At 36.9% G+C, this 12005-nt stretch overlaps 1 protein-coding gene across 3 annotated transcripts; it reads right to left on the reverse strand.

Moving 5' to 3' along the window:
* Positions 1–862: 862 nt before the first annotated feature.
* On the reverse strand, positions 863–11162 carry LOC107686426 (anthrax toxin receptor 2-like). 3 transcript variants are annotated; one of them, XM_016483409.1, is made up of 19 exons: positions 11056–11162; positions 10799–10947; positions 10463–10531; positions 9976–10047; positions 9799–9880; positions 9602–9706; positions 9333–9401; positions 8643–8723; positions 8498–8558; positions 7098–7196; positions 6717–6786; positions 6208–6286; positions 5184–5279; positions 5034–5084; positions 4858–4953; positions 4604–4777; positions 4409–4489; positions 1404–1470; positions 863–1321 (listed from the first exon to the last, which is right to left on the reverse strand). In XM_016483409.1, exons 2-18 carry the CDS (start codon positions 10942–10944, stop codon positions 1432–1434), a joined length of 1470 nt encoding a protein of 489 aa, XP_016338895.1. In that variant the 5' UTR covers positions 10945–10947; positions 11056–11162; the 3' UTR covers positions 863–1321; positions 1404–1431. The 3 variants fall into 3 exon arrangements, 2 of the variants coding, with proteins under 2 accessions (XP_016338895.1, XP_016338896.1); XM_016483410.1 differs by lacking the exon at positions 10463–10531 and having other exon boundaries at positions 10799–11162; XR_001634041.1 differs by lacking the exon at positions 863–1321 and having other exon boundaries at positions 1409–1470; positions 4620–4777; positions 10799–11162.
* Between the last annotated feature and the right edge of the window lie 843 nt (positions 11163–12005).

The raw sequence follows: 12005 nt of genomic DNA on the forward strand, positions 1-12005 counted from the left end.
TATATATGCAAAGAAATGAAACAATTAAAAACGTAATGATTTAAATAGATGTTACAAAAAAAGCAACATTTCGTCTTGAATTTTGTATATATTTAATAAATAATGTGTCTGATTCTCAGCTCCCCCTTTTACCTTTCAGTCAAATAATCTTTCATAAAATATAAGAGATTAGGATTATAATTTGGAAAATCCAGACATTGTAACATGCAATAATCAGACATTATACAGTCTGTTGATTGTGTTTCAGACTAATCCCTACCATATTTCATCAGACGTCTACTAGGCTGTTCATATTCTATCAGACCATTTGAGGACTACGGCAAGAAATCACTGATCATTGTAAAAACTCATAAATGAACCATTTTGCATTTTATTTTTAAGGTAATACAAGCCGTTTCATTACATAATAAATCATATGCTCACAAGTGAACTACTATTTAATATAGGCCTAATGGATATGCCATTTACTTCATTAACAATGTCACAATTTAATTGATGAATTTAACATACCTGAAAAGAGTCACATGGTCCTTCAGAAATGATTCTAGTATGCTGATTTGCTTCTCAATTATTATTGGAACTTAACTGTTCTTATTATTAGGTCTATAAGTATTTCTGCTGCTTAATATTTTTGTGGAAATCATGACATTTCTTTCAGTATTCTTTGATGAAGAGAAAATTCAAAATGACTTGAAATACAACAATAATCTGTTGCAACATTAGTCTTTACTGTCACGTTTGATCAATTTAATGCAGAATATTAAATAGTAATTAAAGTTTTTTTTAAATATTACTGTTAACTTTTGATCTGTAATGTGTCACAGTTTCCACAAAAAATTTAAGTGAACAAGTGAACTACTATAATTTATTTTATTGGATTTATATGCCATTTACTTCATTAACAAACAGTGTCACACATGTAATCTACTGATTAAATCAAATTGTTATACATAAATATAAGAACAAATAATTAAATACACATCTCCATGAATTTACTGGATAATTAACATCTTTACTACTAATAATGAAAGAAATAACTATGGAAATAAAAATAATAATTTACATTTTCTTTCCTTGACAAACCCATTCATAATACACTCACAAGAAGGCACTGTATTGGTTTGTAACTAGAAAACCTTAAAAAAATTAATTGTTATAAAAGCAGTGAATTCCACCATATTCAAAGACATGCAGAAAGAAATCAGCAGGATAGATTTACACATGTAAGAATTAAAATTCAAAGGTTTTAATTCAGAAGTACAGCTTTTCACACTGTGTCCATACAGCTGTGGATCCCCCAATCCTTTTTGTCTGAACGTACCTGAAAAGAGACATTTATTGTGAATCCCACATTAGAATTTCTGGGATTTCCAAATAGTATCTTAAAATTGATGAGAACTTACTTTAAAGTAAAGGACACATCGTGTTTGGTCAGTGACGTTGAACTCGGTTGAATTTGATGCAGCGCCCCTGAAAGACAAAAAAACAACAAAAGCAGGATGTTACTCTACATTACATAATGGAGGACCGACTGTCCCACCACCCCCTCTTACAATCACACTCATCTCTTTACCCCATTATCTCTTATAAATGTGAAATATGACAAATCGAATCCCCTAATGTCTCTGCCTCATGTTACTAGCTATGCCCTCATTTTGAGACTGCGGTGAAAGATCTTTCACCCACCATTCACTGACTAGTCCATATCACATTAACTCAGTACTCAAGCTAAATCATCCACATTGGATTTTTTTTAATGCAACTCATATGGTAAAAAAATAATTGTTTTGACAATATTTTTGTCACGCTGACATGTACGATAATTTGGAATAATTGAGTTCAATTGAGAGAAGGTTTGATTTTAATTGGCGGTAAGGAAGCAGGAATGATGGAGGTCAGGCAGGCTGATCGAGCAACACTAATCTTTGACAAACCCTGTTTGGACAGATCTGGTACCATGAATGTAGAACAGGTACCAGTGTTAATAATTAAGCTCTGTTTACAGCAAGTCTGAATCTTTGGTGTGAAAAAAAAACATGTATAACAAGAAAATAAGGGGTGCTTGTCCTTGAAAATCCTGCCACTGCATTGCAATGGCATTGCTATGCAGTTGGTTGCTTGGTGGCTGGTATTCACATCATACTTGGTATGAAAAGGCTTTAAACACATAGAACTCCTAAAGACAAGTAAACGGAATAATATAAGAAAAAGGTGAAAAAATATTTAAATCTATTATATTTTTGTATCTTTTCTTTTTCTTTTATCTTTTTCTTAGGCATTTTAGTAATCAAACTTGGTATGAACAGGCCTTAAAAAAAATAAAACTCCCATAGGAATTTTAGTAAAAGAATTAATGAACTATTTGTGCAATGATCTACTGCCGCCCATAGCCAAACACTTCAACAATATTCTCATTGTGCCCTAGAAGGACGTTCAGTTAAACTCAAACTAAGTGTGACAGTGCAATCAGTGTGAGGTCAGAGGTCACTCTCGGCAGTGAAGTGTCAGACATCATGACAACTTGAACTCTGACAGTCAAGTCAACCTAATGAGTGTAATAGTGACGACTCCTCTCTGATGAGTGTGTGTTTGAGGGTCAGTTCATGACCAGTCGGAGCACCGCACACAGACGTACTACCGTAACGAGATGTATGACGAGAGTGTGATCTGGTCTGTCTGTGACAGGACTGTCAGCCTCGTTTGTGCAGCTTATTAGTGCTAATGAGCCTTTTCAGTGGACCAAATGAGGGACTGCACTAAGCAGTTGCATGAGCAACACAATGCCTCTGTTCTACAGCCTAGTGAGATTTTTACATAAGCAGCGTTTTAAGGCATCATAGGCTCCTGACCAGAGAGATGCGTTTCCTAAAAGCATCGTTAGCCAACTATGGTCGCAATTTCCGTCATTACCAACATAGTTAAATGAGTCGGTGTTTCCCGAAACCATTGTTTAAACGAACATTCGCAAACAGCGTCGCAAACTTGCATGGTTGGAACTACAGCCTTTGACTTGTGGTTAGAAGCATAGTTTCTTGTTAGCAAGACATATGGACTTAAATGAATGATGCTTTTGGGCACGATAAGAAAGCTAACATGCTGTACAATCTATATCTTCCATTTTATAGAAATATATACATTTCTATATATAGATAATCTTAATCTATATATCTATATATTTATGCAAATATCGTGTTGTAGCTCTAGAATCGCATTTGTCGCATTGTCGCTGTAGACACCAGGTCATGCGAAATTTCCGCTCGAGTTGACATTTATCAACTTGGGTGGAAAACGCCATTGAGGCCAACTGAAGTCGCCCAATTTGTGTCATTTGCGTCACCCGGCGCGAATTCGCATCTATTTGCGTCCTTGCAATGACTTTGTATGCAATCTACTAGCACAAATAATTGTATGCGCTTTTGGTATGCACACACCATAAGGGAACCCTGGAGTATGATGCAAGAGGGAAACCGCAAAATTACAGGAAACAAAAAATAGTAAATTAGTCATCAGGTGGCATGTTCAACACAGCAGTTAGCTTTTGGAAATTTTGATAAAAAACTAGTGGATATTTTGCTAATAAAATGATAGTGCCAGAAGAATTCCATGAGAACTTTATTACGTCTGTCTGATCTCTTAGTATCATCTCAATGCACTTTTATTACATTTGACACATATGCGGTAAGATGATTTAAGCATTTTCCAACATTTAAGTGTGGGGACGATAAACTTTTGGAAAATGCTTTAAAATGCTGGTATAGACGGACAGTGTTTTTAAAATGAAAACACCTTCTGGATCCGGATTAATGTAGACGTAGTCTAAAATACTGTACCTCCTTTTGCCAAATTGCAGATTGCTTTACAAAAAGAACAATCCCATAATGCACTGTGACAAGCTCAGTGTAAAAAAAAACAAAACAGAATTTACCATTAAAAATATACATATAATTATAAACGCCAAGTATAAATATAAAGTATCAACAAAAAATATATATACGATTTGAAAGTTGTTCTGTATTTTTTTGCTTGTTATAGTATCACGTTATTAGCTTAGCAACATACACCAAATTTTATTAAAAGCAATAGAGAACTAGAGAATTTACAGTGATGGCTTTGTAGATGTACTGCTATTTGTGTGACACAAATTTGTTGTTCCCTATGTAGAGCGTTCCAAATGGCCACTTGTGAGGTTCCAGTTACATAATGCAAAACTAGTATTTCCTTGTATTTGTCTTCACAACTACAAACTATAAAATATCAAAGAATATCAATTGACTGCTTTCTTTACTCTATGAAATAAAAAAAACATGAAAAACAGATTTATTTATTGATAACCAAACATTTTAATTAACAAAAGCTATTTTCCTGTTGTTTATAATATACAGATTTGCATAAACCAAGGCCACCGTACCTTGTCATTTGCTGTGGGTCTCATGATAGCAACTCTGTCGTATTGTCTTCGCAGCAATGCTAACACAGCATCAAAACGCCCCTAAAAAACATTCACATCACAGAAAAATACACAAGCACAATGGCATTTGTAAAAATACATACATTACCACTGTCATCCAACAATGAAAAGCCAATGTGTTGACAGGAAACGTACTTTAATGGGCGTGTACCATTTGTCTGGGACTGGGGCCTCATATATTGGTGGTGGTCTGGGTGGGGGTCTTTTTACAGGCTCTTCAAACTCCTCCTCTGGCATTTTGACCACAGCATTTTTGGCTTTCGCTAACCGCGTCCCTTCCTCTGTAGAGCCCTTCTCACCCCAGCGAACCTGTGGATGTTGTAAGCTTCAGCGTATATCCATAGAACTTTTGTTCTGTTTTTTTGGATTGCATTGGATTGTTAAGTCACCTCCATCCGTGTGATGCCACCAGGCCCTCTGCCACCATAATAAGACGCATCCACTGTAGGCCATTTCTTCTTCGGCAGAGGGTCCTCCTCAGGTTCCTGTAAGATATATACCAAGCATTTCAAAAAATCGTCAGTTTGGCAAATTTAAATTTCAAGCCCCAATGTACTCTACCTACAGGTGTTGGGCGTGGAGGCGGAGGGCGAGATGGGGGTGGATCTCTGATTACCTGTCACAGTAGTAGAAAAACAGTCTGTATAAATAGTAATATCTCATTAATATACACGTTTGCAGAAAATAACACAAGATGTGTATCTGTAGTGCTCACCACCATGCAGCAGAGAGGCCAGAACCACCAGAGCACAATTAAACCCAACAACACCAGCAGCACCAGGATGACAATCACTATCACTGTCCCATCAGACTATAAGAAATGAAAAAAATATGTGTTTGATTTAGAATCATAAAAGTTGTGTACAAATGTTGTGTACAATTACCTTTATTCAGTAAGGATGCATTACATTGATCAACAGTGACAGTAAAGATATTTAAAATGTTATAAAAGCTTTCTATTTCAGTTAAATGCTGTTCTTTTGAACTTTCTATTCATCAAAGAATCCTGAAAAAAATGTACACAATTGTTTTCAACATTGATTATAAACAGAGATGTTTCTTGAACAGCAAATCAGCATATTAGAATGATTTCTGAAGGATCATGTGACACTGAAGACTGGAGTAATGATGCTGAAAACTCAGCTTTGCATCACAGGAATAAATTATATTTTACAGTATATTCAAATAGAAAACAACTCTTTTAATATATCACACAATTACTGTTTTTGCTGTATTTTGGATCAAATAAATCCTTGGTGACCAGGAAAGCTTTCTTTTCAAAGCATTATTATATATAATTTAAATATATCTGAAATATATTTAAAAATAAATATTGCATGGGAAAAAGCTAAACAAAAATTAGAAATTAGAAACTAAAATAAAATAACTTTAAATACTACATTTACTTAAACTGAAATAAATAATAAAATAAAAAACTAATAAAAAAGAAGAAAAATGGTTAACAATAACTAAAAATAAAAAAAATGTAAATTATAAATGAAAATAAAACGTTTACTCAAATATTACAAAAATACAATAATAGTGTGTGTGTGTGTGTGTGTGTATATATATATATATATACTAAAATAACACTGACGCTGTATTACAATCCATTGTTTCAAGAGAACATGCAATAACCAACTACTTTGGTTTGATTATGTTCCTATAACCAGACTGTTTATTGTGCAAATTTATGTATTATTACATTTGTTTCGTTAAAAACTGTATTGTGTACTTACACATGTTGTGGCATATATTGTGATTGGACTTGAAATGAAAGACTGGCCATTATTCAGACTAATGAGTACTTCGAGGGAGCTGTTGAGAGAGGGAAAGTCCGTTATTACTGGATTAAATGCCAGAGGCGGAGCATAGTTCATCATACAAAAAGACCAACAGCGCTGTACTAAAGTATTCTTTTTAAAACAACAAGATGAATGTCTCTTGAAAAGTCTCTTTCATCTGTTCAAAACAAACTTGGCCATGACGCAGTGCTTTTTAGCAACTTTAAGGCAGTGCACTACGGCAAACAAAAATGTGCTGCCGTCACACACGCTGCTTTGTTTCAGCCCTGCACTGAGCCTGCTCTTTATCAGTTGTCTATTAGCTAAGCTATAAACAGAAGCCGAGATAAAATCCCCTGGGAAAAGATGATGAACTCGTTCCCTTTGCATGTCGACTTGTAACAGCTGTGGCTCTGAATGGAGAGCCACTGTTCTCCAACTGAAGCTGGTCCAATGCCACTTACTGTCCAACCTCGGTCAGCACTGGAGCTGGACACAGCACGTAACTATCCTTCACAGCACTCGGCTTCTCATCTAGAAGGAAGAGAGAGCAGCATGAGATTGCCGTAAAATGCCAAATACAGGCTGAAACACAGAGGCCTTATTTAAGGATGTGGCTGCATGAAACTTCCCCATCGGCTAAAAAAAGCAAGAGCCTCTGGAGCCAATGCAGAGTTTAGGACCTCTCTTCCTAGCAAATAATAATAACATTGTGGTTTAATGAGCTATTTATTCATTTGCTGAATGGGGAGGTGAATTATATTGCTTGTTTTTTTAAGGCATATCTTTGTGGATAGGTCGTCTTGTCATGTTTTATAATAGATGGAATGCATTCAGTGGCTTACTGTAAGGATCCTGTTGATTGACAGATAATGTGCAGACCACACCTTCTGAGGTTCTTCCCTGCGTGAATCCCCTTCCTCGCAAAACAATGTTGAAAGTTTCTAAAACACAGTGTTTACACTGAAATTAGTCATGATCATGAGTTCAAAAAGATAAAAAAATCAGGTTTACATGGACCTTTTAGGCTTGATGCCCAATTCTGATTTGTTGACTCTATCCAAATTTTATTACTTTTAAAAGTTAGATGTTGACCCGGAAACAGGGTTGCCAGGTCTGCAAAACAAAACCAGCCCAATTGCTAAAACAAAACAAACTCAGTCATCGGGGGTCCCTCGAAATCACATTCTGGGGTGAGGTGAAGATCACTTTAACATGCAAACTAAAAAACAACCCACAGCAACAGCGTAACACCGTGTCTACACCATGACAACAGTTGTCATGTCACGCCACAGCAGCTAACGGTACATATACACGGGGCATCGACGTTGATCACTTCGTTCTTCAATTACATTACTTTTCTGGTGTCGCATGAACGCGATTGGCTAGGGTATTTGAATAAGGCGATCTGATTGGCTGACACCTGCGCTGGCGCTTGAAAAGTTCTTCCATGAGCAACGCTAGTGGCGCAACACAAACAGATCCACAATTCGGTCTGGCAACGCATAACATCACCCGTTCAAAGTAAATGAGAAGCATAAACGCTGATGCCCTGTGTGAATGCACCGTAAAGTCTGTCAACACTGGGCGTGGTAAAGCGAACATTGCAAATCATTTGTACTTTGTGTCAGTACGGATCATAATTAGAACGAGGCATCAATTTAATGCCAGTGATTTGTTGCGTCGCACCGCGCTGCGCCGCACAGCACTACTGAGTACAATGTGTTCTATTGTCTTTTGTTGCATCGCGTCACGCTGCCAGTGTGGACACGGTGTAAAAGTAGGCCATTTCCGCAACAAAACTGCAGACGTGGCAACATTGCCCAGAAAAGTGTCCACCTGAGTTGACGTCAGTTGCCACTGTCTCTTTTTCAATATCACACAACTCGCATTGACTGGGGAATATCCCAGTGTTGCCATGTGAATTGGGCTACTTTTAAACTGTTGCTCTTTCAAACTATTTCAACAGAGAAAAAACACGATTGGCCTAGTTTTGGGCTATTTTTCAATAGCAGTTGGGTTTTGACCTGGCAACCCTGGAATATCCAATCTGTCCACTTACATTGTAGACACAAATGCATGCATCTGATTCATGTCTGATTTATTTCAACGAATATCGGAATCCATGTGCTTTTTTTCCTGCTTACATATTCGTGGGTCATATCCGATCTGTGCCACATGAGAGGAAGAAAAATCAGAATTGGGTCACTTGAACCATGTAATGTAAATGCGGCGTTAGACGTACCATTCACGCAAATGCTGGAGGGCTCAAGGTTAAAAATCTCTACACAGGATTTCTTTAAAATCTGTAAACACAAATACAAGTCAATTAGAAGGCAGCATACAAACCTCATGTAAGAAAAGCAGTCTTTGTTTGTGCTAAATCTCACCGAATTTACAATGTTTTTGAGGGCCTGAAATCCATCCACAACAGGAAACACTTGATCTTTGCTGTCTGCGATATCTGTAAGCTATGAAAACATATTAAAACTGGCAGATCATCTCAGAAATTACTTTTCTTTTCATAATCTCACGTCACCGTAGCTGCCAATTCTTGAAGCAATCTTGCTACCATTTCCCAAGCCAGAAGCAATCTCTTGCTAATGTAAAACGGGCCGGATATGTGCTCTGCAGAATGCAATTACACTCAGCATCGGACAAGCTCAGCCACCAACGTCAATATAAAGGATCCCTCTGTTACACTAATGCTGTTACTAATGCACATGAAAAAAACAATATCGTCATGACAACAACATTCCCGTGACAGTGATGCACCAACAACTAATGAACTATAATAGATTCAGACAAAACAGAATGTTAGAAAATAGATTTTTTTACATTTTCTGAAGAAAATTTGTTTTGCTTGCCAGTGTGAAATGCAGTGTGAAATAGCTGATTGCTTAATGATCCAAGTCAAAAGAGTATAAACGTCCAAGTTTATATGATATTGTAGTCTCTAGATATAATATACAATGTAAGTCAATGGGATTTTCTGTTTGTTTTTGTTATTCAGTAGATGAAAATTGTGCATCTTTAATATAGGCTACAGAAAGTTCCATCTCTCTGATGAACAGTCTTACCTGGTTTGCATCAAAGTCCTTCACGCCAACACAGTATACCCGAGCACCATACTGTCTCGCCTGATCAGCCTGAGAAAGCGAATGGGGAATTCATTAAATAGTTTATTAAATATTAATATGCATAAGATTAATATAAACCCAGAACATGTCAAAACTTTATTGCAAAACAAGGTGGAAGATTTTAAATATTAGTTCAAACATGCAATAGTTTCCATTTAATAAATGCTTATGCAATATTAATATTTCATATATGTGGTATGCTGCTTTACCTCTTTCACAGCTAGATCATGCGGATAGACCTCCAACTTCCCATCAGTCAGTGCAATAATGATGCTGGATACTCTTGTGCCCTGGGTAGTCATTTGTTCTAATACCTACAATGTTTTTATTTGTTATGATCTCTGACATACATATAGTAGGAGAAAAAAGACGCAATGCTTTTGGTGATAATATATCATCTACTTACCTTTATTAACCCCTCATGCATGTAGGTATCACCAGCAGGTCTGATCTTGCTCAAACTTTGCAGACCATTATCAATAGCTGCCCTAAACACCCAGGCAAATACATCAGCTTTATGCTTTTTATCTGGATTTATACTAATATTACGGTATGACTCACAATAGACTGAATGAAATCGCACCTGTCTCCAGTGAGAGGCAAGACTACTTCTGCACTAGAAGAAAAGACTATAAAGGATACTCTCATTTTCGGGCTGAAGGAAGTAGAAACAATCAATTAGGAAGTATAAAATCAAATTTTCTCTCTGGGTGGGTAAGAAAAATAATGAAAGAGTTTTCTGAAAGAGTCTGATATATAACTTTATAGCAGTGCAGTGATTGGTGTAAATTACAACCGTGACACTATTTGAGGTTGACCACTGTGCCCTAACTTGCATTAACTAGGTCACCATACCACACACTAATCCAAACATACATTGTACACAGACTGAAGTTAAATATAGTAATCTAAAATTATGTTTATATTTAGTTCCACACATGTGCAAGAGCTTGAGAGTCGGACAAGTGGTTTGTACCAGGCAAGAATTTGAAACTCTATAACCCAGTCAATAGCTTTTGGTATTTGTTAGTTGGTTATAAAAAAGCAACTTTTAACTTGTACTTTCTTACCTTACAAAACGATTAGTCAGTTGTTCCACAAATCCATAGATCTCCATCCAGTCAGACACACTGCCCGACCTGATGGTGAACATTTGGTGCATTACAAGATAAACAGGGCCATATAAGGGCTCCTGAGAGCTATGTAGAAAAAAAAAACCGTAGGCTACCTAAAAATACCAAGACTATTAACGAGCTCATTAGAGTTATTTTTATTGATAATATTTCAGTCAGATAAGTACACGCCGAAAGAAAGCGAGAAAGAGAGGTGTGCGCGTGTGTTTGCACATTTCATAAACATACAGTCTATAAAACATATAGACGTGTACAGCAATACTACAAACTCACCGATCCAAAACAAAGTATAAATCAAAGGCTCCGTGGCAGGACCCATCTTCTCCTTTCCCAAATGAAGTCAGGAGAGAGACGCAGAAAAGTTGGAGGACCCAAGCGGCTTTAACCGCATGCTCGCTGTCTCCTCTCATTCCTGTCATGCGCTGCGCGTTGTTGTCATGGGAACACGTCAAGTCCAGCGATAGAAATGCAGTTGACGCGCGCAGTTATTTCACTCCTGCATGACGCGCACCATCGAACAATAATACTACCTTTAAACGCCACTCCTGCTGCGGTCTTCAGGAACTGTTATTCGTTTTCTCTCGTTTTCAAATATCCATGTCCTCCACTCCAGATTCATTTCATTCCGTGAAGGGTTTTGTTTTTTATTCAAAGCGGGTCCGGTTTGCGCTGCACATGAACACTTGATTCAGTGCGCATGCGCTGAATGTGGAGTTGCGCTCCTGTTGCACAACAGCGTGTGATCTTAAAAGAGCAGGGATCGTATTGTTGGGACAAAAGAGAGCACAATAAAACGAATATATACGAAATGAAAGGCCTTTGGCAGCAATAGCAGACGGGTGCTGGCAGGGACGTGCACAGACATTTTGAGGGGCAGGAGCTCAATTGGAAAAAAGGGCACTTCTCATATTTATTTGAATTTTTTTCTAAACAAAACGTTAAATATATTAGGGGTGTGCGATATTAACAAAAAATATATCTTAATATTTTCTGGGATTTTATTGATAATTATAATTAGTCGATATTTTGCTTGTGCTGAATGCAAATGTTATTATATTTTGATTGTGCTGATATCTTAAGGACTACCGGGGACAGCTGACTCCTAAAGTTTGTGATATTCTGCATATTCTGTGTGGTGATCAGTTCACAGCAGTGATAGAAATTAATCTTTTCAATTCAATTCAAGTTTATTTGTACAGCGCTTTTCACGATACAAATCATTGCAAAGCAACTTTACAGCAAATTAAGTTTCTACAATATTTAGTGGTAGCTTATCAGTGGTGACTGTCAGTTAATGTACATATGGCAGAAATGTACGGAAAAATCAATTAAAGATGTAATCAAACAGACGATGAACACTATTAACAGCAATTATTACATGATGCAATCAAACTTATAGCAAAATGTGGTAGTTCTGTAAGTTGTTTCAGGGTTGGCATCATCTGAGGTCCTCTGAGGGGTTGGCATCATCTCTTCTCAG

The sequence above is a fragment of the Sinocyclocheilus anshuiensis genome, unplaced genomic scaffold, assembly GCF_001515605.1.
Source record: "Sinocyclocheilus anshuiensis isolate Anshui unplaced genomic scaffold, SAMN03320099.WGS_v1.1 scaffold838, whole genome shotgun sequence".
Lineage (NCBI taxonomy): Eukaryota > Metazoa > Chordata > Actinopteri > Cypriniformes > Cyprinidae > Sinocyclocheilus > Sinocyclocheilus anshuiensis.